General features: G+C 46.5%; 1 protein-coding gene across 1 annotated transcript in view; it reads right to left on the bottom strand.

Moving 5' to 3' along the window:
• Nucleotides 1-19,833, bottom strand: part of fam13a (family with sequence similarity 13 member A) — a 196,231-nt gene that overhangs the window by 171,534 nt on the left and 4,864 nt on the right. Inside the window, exon 2 of the mRNA XM_078529154.1 lies at nucleotides 10,920-11,109. Coding sequence (XP_078385280.1) covers nucleotides 10,920-11,109 — 190 coding nt within the window. The remainder of the gene's footprint in view (nucleotides 1-10,919; nucleotides 11,110-19,833) is intronic.

Genomic DNA, 19,833 nt, shown 5'->3' with positions numbered 1-19,833 from the left:
TTATCTCCAAATGTCCTGGCCAATGTAAATCTCCCTCGCTCAGCATCACAGGATATCTGGCCATTGTCACGTTGGCTGCTTGGGGGAGCTGACTGTGGGCAAATTGGCTGCCGCGCTTCCTACATTTAGACAGTGCCACGCTTCCAAGAGTATTCCTGTGGCTGTAAAGCACTTGGGGATGTCCGATGGCTGTGAAAGGTGCTGTCATAAAATGAAAGCCTTTCTTTAGCTGTTTCGGTAAAATTTCTGCGCAGTTTGTAAAATTGGCCGCCAAAATGCTGCTGCAGCGGAGACCCTTCCTGGGAGGGCATCAGACACACAGTGGGCTAAACTTTATTCCGGGTTTCAGGATCCTGACAATGGGGCAGGAAACAAATCCGGACCCCGCGCTTGCTGGCGATGGGACCAGACCACCCATTTTATCTCAGGTGACCTGCTTATTGAGCGACTCTGGGCTCCCCATCCAACCAGAGGGTCAGCAGCTCCGAAGCCTCAGCAGCCCCCACACTGGGGAGAGGCTGGCAGGAGATCACAGGCCCCCTCCAGGTAAGTAATTCAAAAGGCAAATCAATCAGGGATCCGAGGGTTGTGGGGGGCGAGGGGGAGGAAAGCCCTCAGAGCGTGGGGGGAGGGGCTGTGGTGGCAATCGTTGGGGTTGCAGGGGCTGCCTCCTTGCCACGACCCCCTCTTTAGACCACGGAGCCTCCTGCAGGCGGGCCGTCTCCATGAAGCAGGTAGCACGGGGCAAAGGCTGCCCTAACGCTGGCGAAATGCCAGCAGCCCTGCTTAATGCCCCCCTAATTGGGGCTTTAATACTGCAAACCGGCCAGTGAGCTGATGAGCACCCTGGTGGCCCCCCACCTCCTGCATCCCCAGTGAGGGGGCAGCATCGGGGAGCTGCCCCAAAGCTCCTCCATGCTATTTCACTGCCTCCCCCTTTTGCCCCTGTTCCCACTGTCCCACGGGCCATTTAAATTTAGCTCATTGGTAGGTATGAGTAAAGGCACGTTCCTCATTCCCAAGGAAGCACACAGGACATTTCCAGAGAAACTAATCTGTGCAAGCTCCAGGTAAGACTGTTACTCACCAGCAGCCCCCACAACCCCTGAGCGCTCTTACTTACTGAGTGTTGATAACACAGTGGGACTGCCCCAATATAATGGGCATCTATCAACTGGACATTGTACTTCGTGAAGAAGTCACAGAAACAGTCACAATTTTGTCAGTTGTGATTCTGTGAGATGTGAATTGCGAGGCCAAGCAGTAGTTCCTGTAACTCAAAGGAGAAGTTTTCGATGGTATACGATCCCATTCAGCCATTGCCTCCACGTGCGGTGACCTACATTGGCTCCCCGTGTAGCTACACCTCAAATTTAAATCTCTCATTCTCGTGGTCCAATGCCTCCATTGCCCCTCCCGATCTCTGTCAACTCCTCCAGCCCATCAGGTCTCCTTAGCACACGATGCTCCTCCAACTCTGGCCCCTTGTGTGTGCCTCTTTGCCTCTGCACCATGTCAAGTGGGTCCAGGCCGCCCAGGTAAAAACTGGTAGCTTGGTGGCCGTGCCAGGGCAGGTGGGCTCCTGCTTGGGCATCCCGTGCCTCCCCACCGCCCACCTCTCACAAATAATACACAGTCCGAGGAGTGTTTTCAGTGGCTGAAATGCTTTGCTCTTCAGTCACTACCTTGGATCTGTGGTTTGAGTGTCAAGGGAGACATTGGTAATGTGAAGCATGCAATGTTGTGTCTCGTGTAACGCCACAGAGCAGATTCCAAGGTGTGAATTTACAGAAACATAAAGTGAGTGGACGTAAACTAACAGATGGATTACATCGAGAACAACAGAGACTTGCATGTGTTATCAGACAAGGACATGAGGCAGGAAGAGAGCAATAAGAACTCAAATGACATCTAATTAAGGACAAAGCTCAAGTATTTTACAATCTAAATCTCGAGATTAGATTACAACATTGAAATTTCTTAAATGGTTTGCTTTACTATTACAGGGGTGCTGGGAGAATACGAAGTTCTTGATGTCATTTATACCTGGATTCTCCTGAAGAAAACTACTTGTTTTTGAATCATGTCTATTAATTATTTGAGAAGCTAATTGAAATCTTTCCACACCCCCGCAGAATCTATCTCCAATCCTCAACAAGCGATAAGACTATTACAGCAGATCTTCTACTACAGTTAAATTATTAACAAATTTATCAAACAAAACAATGAACAAGTGAAAATGTTTAGCATAAAATGTTTTTTTTTCCCCTCTCATATGCATTACCTTTTTGCGAGGGTTCAAATCTGCTTGGTGCATCCTTGCTGTCTGTGCACACCTCCTCAAACCCTCCAAACCTGAGGCAGTTCAGAATCACATTAATTCCCAAACTCATTCAAGAAAACGACTGGTTATCACGTCCGCAGCTGAAGCTCTAACTCTGTATACGTTTCAAACCTGCCCTGTTGGCACCAGGCTCAGGCCCGGTACCTCAGAAATGACCTTCGCACCACACGCACTGTAATGGGCTAGGAACAGCGGGATGGACCCAAGGCACAGCCACCCCTGAATTAAAGAGGCTGTTCCCCTGGCCTAAAACAAGATAAAAGCAGCTTCATTTTCCTGTCAGTTCATCCGATCAGCCGGAAGTGAATATCTGGTGCACCTGTCAGCCAGATTTCCCTCTCCCCCCTTCCATAAGCACCAAGGCAGCAGGCTTTAGCGCCTATCTGAAGCAGTGTGGTCCAGTTTGGGAATGGAATAGATTGGTGGGAATAGGCTCTATGTTCCACTACCTTGTGGTACTCCCATGCCAAGCACCACTGCACCTTATGGTTATGGAGTCATTTTCATTTGAGTCTAAGGGTATCGGTGATACGCACTGAAGCAATTGTTCAGTCTCTGTGGAGGCGTGGGTTCGGATGCCACTGTTGCTACCATGTTGTAAGATGTGTGTAGTTCTGTACATTTCACGAAGGGGTTCGTGTATAGTTTAACAGTAAGTGTTTATTACTAATCATACCTCTGTACATATATACAGTAAAAGGACTAAGCTAGGAGCTGTCTCCATGCTTGCCTATACACACATCTCTGTTCAGTACAAGACTCCCCTCTAGACTTGAGTCATGTGTCCCTTTGGATCACAGTCTGGGTAGCACCGTACCCTGTCTCACATTAATCCTTTCTATGCCAAGTCCTTATATTACAGTTTATATGGTACAGGCCCCATCACTCACACCAACCCCATTTATCAAGGCACCTCCTTTATCAGGGGATATGGCGCTAACCATTTACCATCACCATGGGTGCCAAGTACAAAGGTGGCATTTATAACATATGAAGCTCACTAACTAATTCGAGCAGTTCCATAAGCACTCACCCTACACTTACCAATTTATTTTCAGCCAAAGTTGAGTCTTTGAGCAGTTCCAATCAGCTGCTGGTACCTCGATTATCATAGTGATGAGATTCTGGATGCAACTGCTAATGATCAGCAGAGACTGTTACTAACTGGAGATTCCCTCTGCCTTTTTTCAAAACAAAAAATGTTGCTCACTTCGCTTTTCTACCTCCCACATAGAGTGGATAAATCAGGTTAAAACCAACACACTCAATATGTGGGGACTGTAATCCTGTACCACCTTCAATTAGGAGCAATTGTCCACAAAGGGCCACAGGCATCTCAATCCATTAGAGGGACACAATTAGTAACCCACAGCTTGAGAGGCATCACTCTGTAAGTATTCAGTAAGGTAAGGGAGCAGGAGCTACTGCAGCCAGTCTGGGGAGCTAAACCTTCACCGCTGGTATTATTCTGCACCACATACCAGCCATCTAGCCAACTGAGCTAACCATTTCTTGGCCAATGTAAATTGGTAAACTATTTATCTGATTTTGGCAGGTTCTTTTGACATTTCTTTCAGCGATTTGCTGGAGTCTGGCCAATCCAAATGTCACATTCTAATCTTATTAAGCAGTCTTGACAGGAGTGATAAAGCTTTGAGGTTTGACGATTGTTCTTTTGCATCGCAGCTTTCCAGTTTCACATGGAACTCGAGTGACCCCGCAGAATCTGGCAGCGCATTTTAGCGACAGCAGAACGTTACTTTCTAGATACATCTTCTCTCCTCCCCAAGGCAAACCCGCTCCCTCTCCTGATTTAACAACCCATGGTAATGCGAATACTGCGTGGGACTAAAACAGGAAATGCTTAGATTTGATCTTAAATTTAATTTGTGACCCAAGACAAGGGTGAAGTAACCTTACAGTTAGAGCCGGGTCATTCAGGGCTGGTGTCAGGAAACACTTCTTCTCGCCAAGGATAGTGGAAATCTGGAATTCTCTTCCACAAAAAGCTGTTGAGGCTGGAGGTCAATTGGAAAATTCAAAGAAAAGAAAGAATTGCATTTACGTAGTGCCCTTTGCTGCCACTCGACATCTCAAAGCACTGTACAGCCAGTGAAGTACTTGGTATAATGACCAAGAATGGGCAAGTTGTCTTATGAAGAAAGCTTGGACAGGTTAGGCTTGTATCCACTGGCGTTTAGAAGAGGCAACTTAATTGAAACCTTTAAGGTCCTGAGGTGTCTTGACAGGGTGGATGTGGAGAGGACGTTTCCTCTTGTGGGAGAATCTAGAACTAGGGGTCATGGCTTAAAAATAAGGGGTCGCTCATTTAAAACAGAGATGAGGAGAAATATTTTCTCTCAGAGGGTCATGAATCTTTGGAACTCTCTTCCTCAAATGGTGATGGAAGCAGGGTCTTTGAGTATTTTTAAGGCAGAGCTAGATAAGATTCTTGATTAACAAGGGGGTGAAAGGTTATCGGGGGTAGGCAGGAATGTGGGATTGAGGTTACAATCAGATCAACCATGATCTTATTGAATGGCGGAGCAGGCTTGAGGGGCCGAATCCTGCTCCTAATTCATATGTTCGTATGTAAATAATTACTGCTGTAATGTAGGAGATGCAGCAGCCAATTTGGGCACAGCAAGGTCCCACAAACAGTAATGTGATAATGACCAGATAATCTGTATTTGTGATATTGATTGATGGATAAACATTGACTGAGACACCAGGGATAACTCCCCTGCTCTTATTCAGGATAGTGCCGTGGGATTGTTTACATCCACCCTAGCAGGCAGATGGGGCCTCGGCTTAATGTCTCCTCTGAAAGATAGCATCTCTGACAATGCAGTGTTCCCTCAGTGCTGCACTTCAGAGTAGCCTTGATTTTTGTGCTCAAACCCTAGTGTGGCACTTGAACCCAGAACTTTACAACTTAGAGGCAAGAGTGTGACCAACTGAGCTACAGCTGGCTTAAACTGAGATTGATTGATTTTTGTTAGGCAAGGGTATTAAAGACAGGGAAATATAGTTGAGGTATAGATCAGCCACAATCTAATTAAATCATGGAGCAGGTTCCATCCATAGTGAATGAACTGACGTCAGTACTGTTAGGAAATAGAGACAGTTTAAGTAAGTTATATTTGTATTTGTGGGTGTTAGGAATGAATTTTAGCTTTGAAGTTGAAGTTTGATTTGCATTTCTGTATTAAGAAAAGGTCAAGTTGAGTTTTAGTTTCACTCTGATGAGTTTTATAACTCTTGAAGCTAAGTTAAGCAAACAAAAGAGTAGGAAAAACTGTGATGTTGCCTAGCAACAGGGGTCCAGAGAGGCATGCCCCACCCACCTACACACACACGCATACACACACACACAGAAAAACTAAAGAAACAGCAGTTTAGAGTTCAGTTGGGAATAGCTGCCAGGCAGCAGCAACATAGAAGGGGCAGATAGCCAATCCCGCGCTAAAGTTGGTTAGAAGTAGCTGCCAGAGAGAGGCTGGGGCAAAGGGGACAGATAGCAAGTCCCAAGCTAAAGAAGAAAGACCCCCAAATCCAGTGGAGTGGAACAGGAGAAAGTCCCAAGCAGACCTTCTAGTCAAAGGAAGGACAGGAACCTGGGAAAAGGCCCTGTTAAGTGAAGTTAAGAGTATGGGGCAGAGAGGAAGGCTCCAAGCTTCAAGTTAAAGAGACAAAAGCTGCAGGAAGCAGATTCAAGGTGATCTAAATGTTGGTGAGAAGTCAGAAAGTCCAAAGAGATAACTGAAGGTCTGTAACTCTTTGCTATGGGCATGTGAAGCAGTGGTGTATTATTGATGGCTGAGTTGGTGACAGAGAGTACGTGGAAGACAGCTTGAATACATGGGGTGACCCAGGGAAAAGGAACATTGGAAGGAGAGTTTGAAACCCTGGAGGTGAGCCCTTGAGGAAGGTGTCGGTTTGGGAGAAGATTCCAAAACGAGTTCTTTGAGAGTGGAGATTGGAAACCCTCATGTGAAAGACAGAGTTCAGTGAGACTTGCTGGCTTGCAGTGTGGGAAGGGCTGAGGTTGGTTGGGGGGTGGTGGGCAGTGGAGGAAAGATCTATAGCATCCGGTTGAGGTGGCATCTGTCATTTGGGGCAAGATTTTTCCCCGTTGAATGGCGGGCATGCACAGGTGCGCTTCCGATTGGCACCCCCATTCTGGGGCGCGGCGCCATTTTACGTGGGCGGGCCAATTAAGCCCTGCCCAGCGCGACGTCCGCACAGAAGTGCTATGCGCTCCCTGTGCGGGCGGGGGGGTGGGGGGAATCCCAATATCGAGAGTGCTCAAGTCCTGAAGCGGTGCTTGAACCTACAACCTCCAAACTTGGAGGCGGGAGTACCAACTGGACCAAGTTTGGATTTATAACTCCGCTTCAGCCAATTGGAACATCCTTACAACAACCACAAGGGCTGAGATAAATCTCTGCTGCCCTGGAATGAATATAGGAGCTCCTTGGTGTGAATATGAAGTCTTTACAGGATAAAGGGGCAGACAGCCCCATTGGGGAACTTTCAATATAGAAACAAAAACGTGAGCTGAAGGTATTCCATTTGGCACTATGAGGTGCAGTCCAGTGAGAGGTGCTAAAGGGCATTGCTAGCTTGCTGCATTGGTCATTGTAATATAAAATCAATCACTCTGTGCTTTCAGGCTATTGTGACATTAGAATTGTAGCACTGAGCATGTACAAATATTGACAACAGCTGGCAGTTATGGTAAACCATTAACCAAGGGACATAGAAAACAGAAAGGCTATTATTGTCCTGCAGGAATAAAGTCAACACCAACATTTTATTAACTTGTGTCCTGAAAAGTGTGAGAGCAGCCTTTGTTGTATTTCATCCTTGGTGACATATCTGACCCCAAGATGAGCTTCTGACCGCATATTCATGTTCGCACGAAGAGTGCCTATTTCCACCTCCGGAACATCACCCAATTCTCCCTTGCCTCAGCTTATTTGCTGCTGAAACCTTCAGCCATGCCTTTGATAACTCTAAGCTTCACTATTCCAACGCACTCCTGACCAGTCTCCCACATTCTACCCTCCGTGAACTTGAGGTCATCCAAAAATCTGCTGTCGATGTCTCATCTTGCACCAAGTCCCATTCACCCATCACCCCTCTGCTCGTCTAACTACAGTGGTTCATGGATAGGCACCATTAAGCCTCGATTTCAACATTCACATCCGTGTTTTCAAGTCCTTCCATGGCCTCGCTCCTCCCGATTTCTGTTACCTTATCCAGCCCGTCAACCTTCTGAGATCTTGGTGCCCCTCTAAATCTGGCCTCTTGTGCATGCCTGATTTTAATACTTCACCATTGGTGGCCATGCCTTCAGCTGCCGAGACCCTAAGCTCTGGAATTTCTTCCCTAAGCATCCATCTCTCTAACTCTCTCTCCTGCTTTCAGATGCTCTTTAATTCTACCTCTTTGACCAAGCGTTTGGTCATCTGCCCTATTATCTCTTTACGCGGCTCTGTGCCACATTCTGTTTGGTAACACTTCCGTGAAGTGCCTTGGGACATTATGCTATGTTAAAAAGTGCAATAGAAATTGAAGTTGCTGTTGTTTGAAAATTAATACATGGTAACCTGGAGAACAAGAGCTGAAAACAACATGGGAGATTGTAATATAAAAACAAAGTACTGCGGATACTGGAAATCTAGAACAAAAACAAAAATACCTGGAAAAACTCAGCAGGTCTGACAGCATCTGCGGAGAGGAATACAGTTGACATTTCGAGTCCGTATGACCCTTCATCAGAACTGGGAGATTGTAAAGTGGGGAGTGCATGTCCTGGGATTGGAATCCATCACATGGGTTAATACAGGTGGGGTTTCCTTAACCGACTGTTATCCTCCCAGTCAGGCATTCAGCTCCGTTGAAATCAAGAGGATGAGCTATCTAACAGGTGGAAAATGCAGTACCTGCCGGATTGTACCAACACCCAAGGCTTTTATTCCCTTGGAGCCCCAGCGTTAATCCATGGCAAGGATGTGCTCCTCCCTGGCCAGGGCCAAGGTGTGGCCATTCCCCACTTATGTGGGGCCATGCTCCCAGATGACACTCAGTGCTCAGGACTGACAATGGGCAATCTCCTTTCCATGGCCTGTAGATAGTTGATTAGCAGGGAAGATGGAAAACAGTTCTGTTGCATACAGTTGTGTGACAATTACTGTGTACAAAGGTCGACAGGTACAGTACTGCAAAATATTGGAAAATGCTTCCGGAGAAGTCTCTCTTCACCCCATACAAAATCCAAAATTTTCAATCTAAAAGCTCCCATGTATGATATAACAAGACACCCAATGACGCCCAGGGATAAAGTTCAGATTCAATGTGGTGCAGATTGGGACAATTGCTGCTTGGCCTTCTGTGCCTGTCCCCCGGTTAAATTTTAACCCCCTCCACCCACCCCCCAACCCTCCACCCCCCCCACCCCACCTCCAAAGCTCACATTAGATTTTGCAACTAACAGCATTTACCTAAAATATAGTTCAAAACTGCAGACATGTTAATCTATTCTGAAGAAATGAACAGCATTTTAACAATATGCTGCCCCAATCTTATTGCACCTCCACGCACCCTACCCCCACCAACCCCAACCCCCCACCCACTTACCTGGTGCAGCTGAGAGGATGGGTCGGTGACCATGGGCTTACCCGCTATGCTATCACACAACATCATCCTTCCACCCAAGCCCCACATCCCAACCTCCAACCCCTCCTCCCCACAGGTCATTCTGGAGCTGGCCAGTAGAGAGCAGCGCACAACAGAACCGGGATTGGAATTCCAATTCTACTTGAGAACATTAGAAATATGAGCAGCAGGAGGCCATTGGCCCCCACAGCCTGATCTGCTGTCAAGGCTGATCTGACTGTGGGCCTCCACTCTGCTTTCCTGCTTGGATCCCCGCAATCCTTGGTTTCCTTCTAGACCAAAAATCTTCTAACTCAGCCTTGAATATATTCAATGACCCGGCCTCCACTGCTCTCTGGGGAAGAGCATTCCAAAGATTAATGACCCTCGGAGAGAAGAAATTCCTTCTCACCTCCGTCTTAAATGGGAGATCTCTTGTTCTGCAATTGTGGTCCCTAATTTTAGATTCGCCCACGAGGGAAACATCCTGTCAGCATTTATGCAGTTCAAGCACTCTCTGAATCTTATGTTTCAATAAGATCACCTCTCATTCTTCTAAACTCCAATAAGCCCAACCTACTCAACCTTTCCTCATCAGACAGCCCCTTCATTCCAGGAATCAGCCTAATGAACCTTCTCTGAACTTCCTCCAAGGCAAGTATGTCCCTCGTTTTAATTCTAGTTCATCTCCATTCTCACCTCTGGGTAAAGCTGAGATTGGTGCTAATTTTCCTACTGAAGGGGATAATATAAGGGGCAGAAAAATAAATCTGCTTTTTAAATTGTTCCTTTATATAACACTTGTCAAGATCTCAGGGTGCCTTAACGAACTTCACAGTCAATTAATTACTCTTGGAATTGTGTTCAGTGCTGTGATTTAGGCAAATATGACATCCAATCACTTGCACACAGCAAGGTCTCACAAACAGCAATGAGATAAATGACCATTTGATCAGTTTTGGTGCTGTTGGTTGAGGGATAAAGTTTGGGCAGGAGACCGGTGTGGTTGTGGGGAGTTGGGGGAAGTGGGGGGAGGTTATGGGAAACTCCCCTGCCCTTCTTTGCAAGTATCTTGGGACCTGTTTACATCTACCCTCCTAGGTAGACAGGGCCTCCATCTAACCATTCATCCAAAAGATGGCACAACTGACAGCGCTGTCTGGGTAAGGCTATGTCAGCCCAGGTTAACTGCACTCGAGCCCTAGAATGGGACTCAACACCCAAAACTAGTGGTGCAGCCTCCCTGTAATTACTGATTAGTTGACGTTAATCAGGGTTAAAAGGTGGGAAGCAAGAAGAGAGGGGGTAGAAAGAAAAAAGAAAGAAAAGAAGAAAGTGAAAGAGAAAAACAGAGGGAAAATGAGAAAGCGAAAAAAGAAGTACTTGCATTCCTATAGCGCCTCCTATGATGTCCCAAAGGACTACTACTCCAGAAGCCCAGGCTGATGCTCTGGGGACATGGGTTCAAATCCCACCATGGCAGCTGGTGGCATTTAAATTAAATTAATAAATCTGGAATTGAAAACTAGTCTCAGTAATAGTGATCATGAAACTATCTCGATTGTCGTAAAAACACATCTTTAGGGAAGAAAATCTGCCAGACTTACCCGGTCTGGCCTACATGTGATTCCAGACCCACAGCAATGTGGTTGACTCTTAACTGCCCCTCTGAAATGGCCTAGCAAGCCACTCAATCCAAGGGCAATTAGGGATGGGCAACAAATGTTGCCTTGCCAGTGACAGCCACATCCCTTGAAAGAATATAGAGCAGAAGTAGATCATTCAGCCCATCTAGCTTTGTCCCTAGGAACGTCCCTAGCTTTGTACCCAATGAAATGTTTTGTTACGTGTAGTCCCTGTTGTAATATTGAAAATGGTGGTCCATAGATTACTGTACAGCAAGGCTGCTCACCATATTCTTGCAAATATTCCACCATGTGTTGTATGACGATGGGAACCCCATCGATCGTCTGCCCTTGCTGCTGGAGGTCGTAAAGCGAGACTCCGAAAACCTTCCCAACACGGCAAGCCCTCTGCAAGCCTAGTGGATGGGCCATAATCCTCTTCACGTCCTCCTTCAGCCTGACTGCGGTCTTGTTTTGCTGGAAGGAACAGAAGAGTGAGGAACAATCAACTACGGCTACAACAGGCACCTCCATTGGACAAGAAAACGAGCACTTGTTGTAGTCCCAGCAATTACAGGGATTAGCGGCAAGTGAAAAGAAAACACAATCTCAAAGCCCCGGCGTATTGGATGACCTGAAAAGCTCCTCAGCTCCACTAATAAAAGAGAGATGTTACTCCGATTGCTATTGGAAACAGAAAGGTAAACATTCACACTCCTTTACTGTAACAGGTGGGCAGGACCTGCAGAGTCACTGAACCAATGACAGGGTTTATGTTAATCACTGCCAGGCTATTAGACAGACACAGCTGAAGTTAAAAGGCTTGTTGAATAGCCCCAGGGCCTCATCACATTAACCAATAGATAAATCAGAAATCACAGTGCTACAGAGTCTGGGTGGAAACGGCTTGCGCTGGACAAGCAAAAGATGGGATTCGAGAGAGAGAAGCATGGTCCTGCAGACATGCAGATCCTCTGACTCCAACAGAAGGCTTTATTGCTCCATCTGCGTGTGAAGCATTCTATGTAGTGCCAGGAAAACACTATTTAAACTGGAGGGAGCCACCAGCTGAGCCACAGAGGGGCCTTTCAACCTCCTGCATGGATCTGATTTCCTGTTAAATTTATCAACAGTCAAGGAGCCAATTTTTTTTTTATAATTGACAGCAAGGGGCCGGTGTGTGTGTGTGTGTGTGTGTGTGTGGTTGCCAACCCTCCAGGATTGGCTTGGATTCTCCAGGATTAAATATCAGTCTCCAGGACACTACTATGAGAATTCCAGGAGGAAAAGGTGATCACGCGGGCATTGAAACGATTGTCTTAAAAAAAAAGGTCGTTTAAACCAAGCGGAGTGGTTAGAGGACAGGCGCGATGAAAACTCCAGGAATGAATCCAACCAGAGCATGAAATCTCCAGAGCCAGAATTTTCACATTGGCGTGCAGGGGCGGGCCTGGCACGCCAATGCTTAAAATGACGTGCGCAGTGATGTCAAGCGTGCGCGGTGATGTCACCGCGCGTCATTCAGATCTTTCGTTCGGCGGGCACGGGCATCTGTACGCCTGGCCGAACTGCCAAAGGCACGTTAAGGCCGTTAAAAAAACCAACTAAAGTAGTTATCAACGCTGCCCGTCCAACCTTAAGGCTGGCGGGCAGCCAAAGAGCCCCAGCGGCCTTCGCGTTTTTCAGGGAAACCTCATCCACGGGGGAGATGAGGTTTCCTGAAGGTTTTATTAATTAGATAAATAAATAAATTTCGCTCAATTCACAAATATGTCCCAGCTCATGTGACACCGTCACATGAGGGGACATGTGTAAATAATTTCTATCTTTATTAAAAAAAGACGTACTTAATCTCCCTGAGGCAGCCCCGTGCGTCACGCTGGGAGGGCCTTAATTGGTCTGCCCACCTAAAATGGCGGCGCAGAGCCGATCGCGGGTGGCGATTGGCTGCGCGCCCACTCCCGACCGGCCCGCCCGATTTGGGGAAAATTCTCCCCCAGGAATATATCCGACCAGCGGTGGTAACACAAGGGATACAAGTGAGATGGGTCCTTTTTTTGAAAATGATTGGCCAAATGGCTTATCGTTCACTTTGCAAAGGAAAATAAAAGGCTGGACTTGCTGGAATTTCAGTGGCTTGTGACTCAAACAGCAATTTCTGCTGCTCTGGCCGACCCAGGAGATACATTCTTTTACCATGTAATGGGTCATGGAGATCTGGATCATTCTCCTGCCAAAAGGCTGTGGTAGCTGGGGTCAGTTGGAGCTTTTAGCCGAGGTTGGAAATATTTTCTCAGGTAAGGGCATTGAAGGGCAAAATGGGTCAAGGTGCATATCAGTGATGATCTACTTGAATGGCAGGGCAGGCTAAAGGGGCTGAATGGCCTCCTCCTATATTCTAGTAACACTTGTAAAGACGCTATGTTATATCTTATATTCCCTTAAAAGAATGGGAGGTGGTCGATTGGAACATATAACATTTTTAAGGGATTGGATGTCAAGTACAAGTTCCCCCTGGTTGGGGAATCTAGAACACATGGTCACAGTTTCAGAATAACGGGCTGGGCGTTTAGGATTGAGGTGAGGAGAATTCTCTACCCCAGAGAACTGGAGATGCTCAGTTGTTGAGTATATTCAAGACAGAAGTCGATAGATTTTTGGGTATATTGGAAAAGGAATATTGTGGGAAGCTGGGTTTGAGGTATAAGATTAGCCATGATCTTACTGAATGACAGAGTGGGCTCTGAGGCCAAATGGTCTATGCTGCTTCTATTTCTTATCTTCTTATGTTTATGTGACAGGGACAGTCTGATAACTGCTCTGCAATTATGTGGAGCTGATGGTTCGAAGTTACATGGGTACTGCTGCTGATCTTTAATAAACAAGTTCAAAGCTCCACTCATTGGTGTGCAGAGGCTGGCTCATGTTGAAAAGGCCAATAGAACTTGACAGCTCTTAACCAAAACCACACGGCTTAAAAATGACACTTCAAAGGGACCTCGGGTCTTCGCTTCAGTTACACGGTCATCGGTGCAAAATCAAAGCAATTTTACAGCAAGAGTCACTGAGCCCTCAGTTTGGCCACTTCACCCTCATCACCTTTTGCATCAATGGCAGAATAAGATCAGGAGGAAAGATTCCTTTTCGTCAAATATATCCCCGCAACTGTTACTATCTGTGTGGGGATCCATGGAATACGTAGAATGTGCACCACAGAAAGAGGTTTCCACCCAACTGATCCATATTGGTGTTTATGTTCCACACAAGGCTCCTCTCACCTTATCTACATAACCTTCTATTCCTTTCTCCCTCATGTGTTTATTTAGTTTCCTCTTAAATGCATCCCTGCTATTCACCTCAACTACACCATGTGGGGCAGCGAGTTCCAGTCGCCCCCAACCTCTGCATTAAGAAGTTTCTCCCGAATTCCCTATTGGATTTATTAGCAACTCTCGTAAGTATATGGCACTCTAGCTTTGGTTTTCCCCACAAGTGGAAACACCTTTTTGAAGTTTACTCTAAACCCTTTTATAACCTTAAAGACACATATCAACAGATAGGACAGAGGACGGACAAATAAAAACAGAAAACGCTGGAAAAACTCAGCAGGTCTGACAACATCTGTGGGGAGAGAAACAGAGTTAACATTGCGAGACAAGTTGACTAAGTAGTTGGTGGGGGATCCAGATGATGACAATGCCATTGAATGCCAAGGGGAGATGGGTGGGCGCCTCCTTGATGGGGATGTTCATCAGGGTTACACTCCAAAATGACCATTTACCTTGATCCTTTTCCACTCCAACTACTTAGTTAATTTGTCCTTAAAAAAAGATAGATTAGTTAGATGAGCCCAGGTAAAACAGATGGTGCTGGAGGATGAAAATGCCGAGTTGGGGGGGCCTTTGAACATTTGATTATACGCTGAATGTTTGAGAACGTGAGCTGTCACTGAAGTTTGCGATTTACAATTTGTGTGTGTTACTCTTAGCAAAAAAATGAATATATGGCTTACAATACACATAGACTGCTTGGTTTGTTAGTGGGTCACCATTTAATACTGAACCATAACAGAGTGAATGTTTACTCTCTTCTCCGCCATCCCCAGTTTTCTCCCTCTCTTTTCCTGTAGGAGCTTATCCACATGGGATAAATTTCAATAGGGAACAGGAACCCTCTTGTGCCTCTCTTCATAATGTAATGAAAGTTGGGAGGTCATTTTTTACCAGAAGGCATCATCACAGAGCCTGGTCCTGATCTCACTGGATGTCCGCAGCCGCTCTGCTTCCTGAATGGAGGTCAAGAGTTGGAACCTGTCACATAGAAACATAGAAACTAGGAGCAGGAGTAGGCCATTCAGCCCTTTGAGCCTGCTCCGCCATTCATCATGATCATGGCTGATCATCCAACTCAATAGCCTTCTCCCGCTTTCTCCCCATGCCCTTTGATCCCTTTCGCCCCAAGAGCTATATCTAACTCCTTCTTGAAAGCATACCATGATTTGGCCTCAACTACTTTCTGTGGTAGCGAATTCCACAGGCTCACCTCTCCCTGGGTGAAGAAATTTCTCCTCATCTCATCTCATCACCTCTGAGCTACACACCCTTCTGTTCTATGATACTTTCTTGGACAAATATCAGCATTCATTCACTGTTGCTAGGTCAGAATCCTGGAACTAACATCATCATGGGAGCACCATCACCACACAGACTGCAGGGCACCACAGTTTTCACAAGATAACTAGCTATGGGCAATCAAAGCAGCATCCACCTCACAGGTGCATTATCAAACAAAATATGACACTATATCACATAAGGGAAGATATCAGTGTAGATGACCAAGAACTTGGCCAGAGAAATGGGTCTTATGAAACGTTTTAATAGAGGTGTGCGAGGTAGAGAGACAGAGGCCTAGGGAGGGAATACCGGGGCTTAGGGCCTTGAAGCTGAAGGCATGGCCAGCAATGGTGGAGTGATTAAAATCAAGGATGCACAAGAGGCCAGAACTGGAGGTGCACAGTCATCATGGAAGGTTTTAGGGCTGGGGGAGGCAATGGCTTAAAAGGCTTGGCTCTCGTCTGTCCCAAAGTAAGAGACACAGTAAGGTCTCCGCTGTGCTCATGGCGCTTTTATTTAAATAAACCATTCAAATGAGGTTATTCACTAAGTTGCACTCAAAAGAGCATCCCTTTTCCACTTGGTAACACTCATATCAGCCCTGAAATGTTCAGTCAGAGCCTCAAAGCAGCACAGTATTCAACCTCTCAGCTTAACTCTCAGGAGGAGGAGGCCAGTACTTAGGGAGAAAATCCCCCTTGTATTTACCGGCAAATTTTCCATTTCCAGTGGATGGTGGATCCACAGAAATGGCCTTTGCCCCACCCAACAGCTGAGGAACAGTCATGAGAGGTTGCTCGCAGAGAATGAAGGAAGACAGTTCATCCAGTGAGTGGCTGAACCAGGTAATGAAAGGAATCCTCGGGATGTATCTGTGCTGGTCTCGTGAACTGGTGGTACAGATTTTCCAAGCGGCCACAGTGTCCGTGGGTCCTGGATGAAGAAGCATCTGCCAACATACCCAATCCTAACAACTATCCAATGCCACACTCTGGGAGCACGGAATCGTAGTGGTTATGGCACTGGACTAGCAACACGGGACTCCCAAGTTCAAAACTGATCCATCCCATCAAACTGAATTCAATGCATCTGATAGGTTCATAGAATCTTACAGCGTCGAAGGAGGCTATTCAGCCACTGTGCCTGTTCCATCTCTTTGAAAGAGCCATCCAATTAGTCACACGCCCATACTCCTTCCCACAATCCTGCAAATGTTTCCTTTTCGAGTATTTACCAAATCCCTTTTGAAAGTTACTGTTGAATCTGTTTTCACCGCCCTTTCAGGCAGCGCATTCCAGATCATAACAATTCACTGTGTAAAAATAATACTCCTCATCTCCTCTGCGCCTACTGACCCTTCTGCCTGTGGAAGCACTTTCTCCCCATTTAGTCCATCAAAACCATTTACGATTTTGAACACTTCCATCAAATCTCCTCCTGATCTTCTCCGCTTCGAATGAGAACAATGTAGGAGGAAAGATCCATTCTGACCAGTCCTACTGGCACCAGTTCGACTGGAATTCCCTGCAGTCTCTCCACTGAACTGAAGTCCCTCACCCCGGTACCATTATAGCAAATCTGCAGCCTTCTACAAGGTATTAAGGGATATGGAGAAATAGTGGTAGCTGAGGTGCAGATCAGCCAAAATGACCTGAATGGTGGAATAGGCTTGATGGGCTGAATTTCCTACACCCGATCCAATGAATTACATGGAGCAGAATTTAATGGGTGGCAGGGTGGGAGTTGGCAGGGAACAAATCCCCAATCTGACTGGCCAGCGGTTCTGTAGTCCCAGCAGAGCCACCAGGAGCAGTGGCCCCTGCTGGGACTACAAGCAGTCCCACGAGTCAGTCTTGGAGCCGGATGGAGGTAATGCATTTGGGGAGTGAGGGGTAATGTGGAGGGGACTTGGGGGAGTGAGGCACTTTTAAAGTGGCCATTAATCAGGGATATTAGGACATCAGCTCCAGCTTGGGCACAGTGGCAGAATGTGGTGCAAGGTCACAGAGAGAGAGAGAGGGGGGTGCCCCAAATGAAGGTACCTTCTCTCCAGCTTTTTAAAATTAGAAAAGGCCAGGTAACGAACGTGGAGTGTTGCCCAGACAGGAAGCTCCCTCCAGGCAGAATTGAAAATCCCAGTCAGCCTCCGGCAATAGGCTGCTTCCAGGAAAGTTGACTGGGGGACAGGATGGAGTCGGTGAACTGACACGCCAATTGGTGGCTCAAAATTCGTGCCCACCCCTAATCACTATACAGGACACATTGCAGAGCACTGACAACATAAAAAACAATGTCCAGTTGTATCAGGAAACTTATACGCCTCAAGGGACGGCAACTGGGAACTCAAACTTCTCCATAGCTTAAAGCATGCTTCAACAAAAATTTTTGGATAAATTTAAAGAAAGACTTGTTATTTATCTAATAACTTTTACAACCACGGGACGTCCCAAGTGTTTTACAGCCAAGAAGGTGCTTTTTGAAGTCGTCACTGTTGCAGTTTAGGGAAACCAGCAGCCAATTTATGCAGAGAAAGCTTCCACGAACATCAATGAAATAAATGACCAGATAATCTGCTTTAGTCATGTTGGGCGAGGGGTAAATATTGGCCAGGACAGCGGGGAGAACTCTCCTGTGCTTCTTCAAATCGGGATCTTTCACATCCACGCAGCAGGGCAGATGGGGCTCTCTGCTTAATGTCTCTCCAAAAAGATTGCAACTCCAGTAGCGCTGAGGCCCTTGCTCAGTCCTGCACTGGAGTGTCAGCCTGCATTACAGAGTGGAGCTTAAACCCACATCTTACTGGCTTGGAGGCAAAGGGAAGAGGGTCGATCAGGGTATTGGTTAGTCAAAATATCTCAGGAATCCGAGCAACATCTGAAAACCTTACCACATCAAAGAGTCATATTAATATATGGGCTGCATCACTGATGAGAAGCTAGTGATTACTGGGAGTGATTAACAACGAGGAAGGTTGTGAGCATCGCTGGCTGGGCCAGCATTTATTGCGGGTCCCTAACTGCCTTTGAGAATGTGGCGGTGAGCTGCCTTCTTGAACCGCTGCAATCCATGTGGTGTCGGTACACCCACAGCGTTATCAGGGAGGGAATGATCCCCTCTGCCTTAACTCCTATAAGCTACACCTCTCTTTAAATTCACAGAGACTCCATTAACACAAGACAGGACAAACACTTGGACATTTCTGAAACGTAACTTTTTAGCAATTGGGTTGTAGGAACAGAGGAAATTGGAGCAGGAGGAGGCCATTTGGCCCATCGAATCTGCTCTGCCATTCAAACAGATCATGGCTGATCACCTACCTCTATGCCATTTTTCCCCACTCTCCCCATATCCCTTGACGTCATTAGTATCCAGAAATCTATTGATTTCTGTTTTGAACATGCTCAATAATTGAACTTCCAAAGCCCTTAGGGGTAGAGAATTCAAAAGACTCACCAACCTCTGAGTGAAGAAATTCCTCCTCATCTCTGTCATAAATGGCCTGCCCCTTATCCTGAAACTGTGTCCCCTGATTCTAGACTCTCCAGCCAGGGGAAAACACCCTATCCACATCCACCCTGTCACTCCCTGCAAAAAATCTGTAAGTTTCAATGAGTAAGTTACAGTGAGTTGTCATTCTTATTTGTCTGATTCATTCTCAGGATGTGCATACCAAGCAAGGCTGGAGTCTATCCAACAAGTGGGCAATACTGGCAACATCCCAATTATTGCCCATCTCCCTCATTGCCTTGAGGACAGTAAATGTCAACTGTGCAGTGTGGCACTGCAGCTCATGAGACCAAATAAAGAGTGCTGGGTTCCCTTCCCTGAAGGAGTCTTGGTGAATCAGCTTTAACCCCACAAACCAGCAGTTTTCATGGTTATTTATCTGGTTCTGACCCACAAATCACCAGATTTAATTTATTTAACTTGCCATGGTTGGGACAAATGGCTGTTGGATCAGGCAGGATGGCATGTTGGAGGTTGGGGGGAGGGGAGGTCACGTGACAAAAACCTCCAAGAATAAATCTGACAAGAGTCAGAGGGATGGGTCCATAAGACCATAAGACCATAAGACATAGGAGCAGAAATTAGGCCATCGAGTCTGCTCCGCCATTCAATCATGGCTGATAAGTTTTTCAACCCCATTCTCCTGCCTTCTCCCCGTAATCTTTGATCCCCTTACCAATCAAGAACCTATCTATCTTGGTCTTAAATACACTCAATGACCTGGTCTCCACAGCCTTCTGTGGCAATGAATTCCATAGATTCACCACTCTCTGGCTAAAGAAGTCACCAGTAAACACATGGGCAGTGCCGCCCGGTCTCATCCTGTGGTGAGCAGCTCCAAGAAACCGGATTTTTCATTGCAGTAATGGCGTTCCAACAGCACGTTTCACACAGGCTAGTCAGACGGTGTCAGAGCGAGCAGTGAAGCGAGTGGGCCTCAATACGCTAGGTGGAGCCAATTGTAGGCTCCACCTCACAGGGCAGCCGGGAGATAAGAATTTAAGAAATAGGAGTTGGAGTAGGCCATTCAGCCCTTCGAGGCTGTTTTGCCATTTAAGAAGATCCTGGCTGATCTTCCACC

This window comes from Cetorhinus maximus, chromosome 1 (assembly GCF_964194155.1).
Source record: "Cetorhinus maximus chromosome 1, sCetMax3.hap1.1, whole genome shotgun sequence".
Taxonomy (NCBI): domain Eukaryota; kingdom Metazoa; phylum Chordata; class Chondrichthyes; order Lamniformes; family Cetorhinidae; genus Cetorhinus; species Cetorhinus maximus.
The sequence above is the reverse complement of the archived record's forward strand: the minus strand, read 5'-3'. Positions and strand labels throughout refer to the sequence as shown.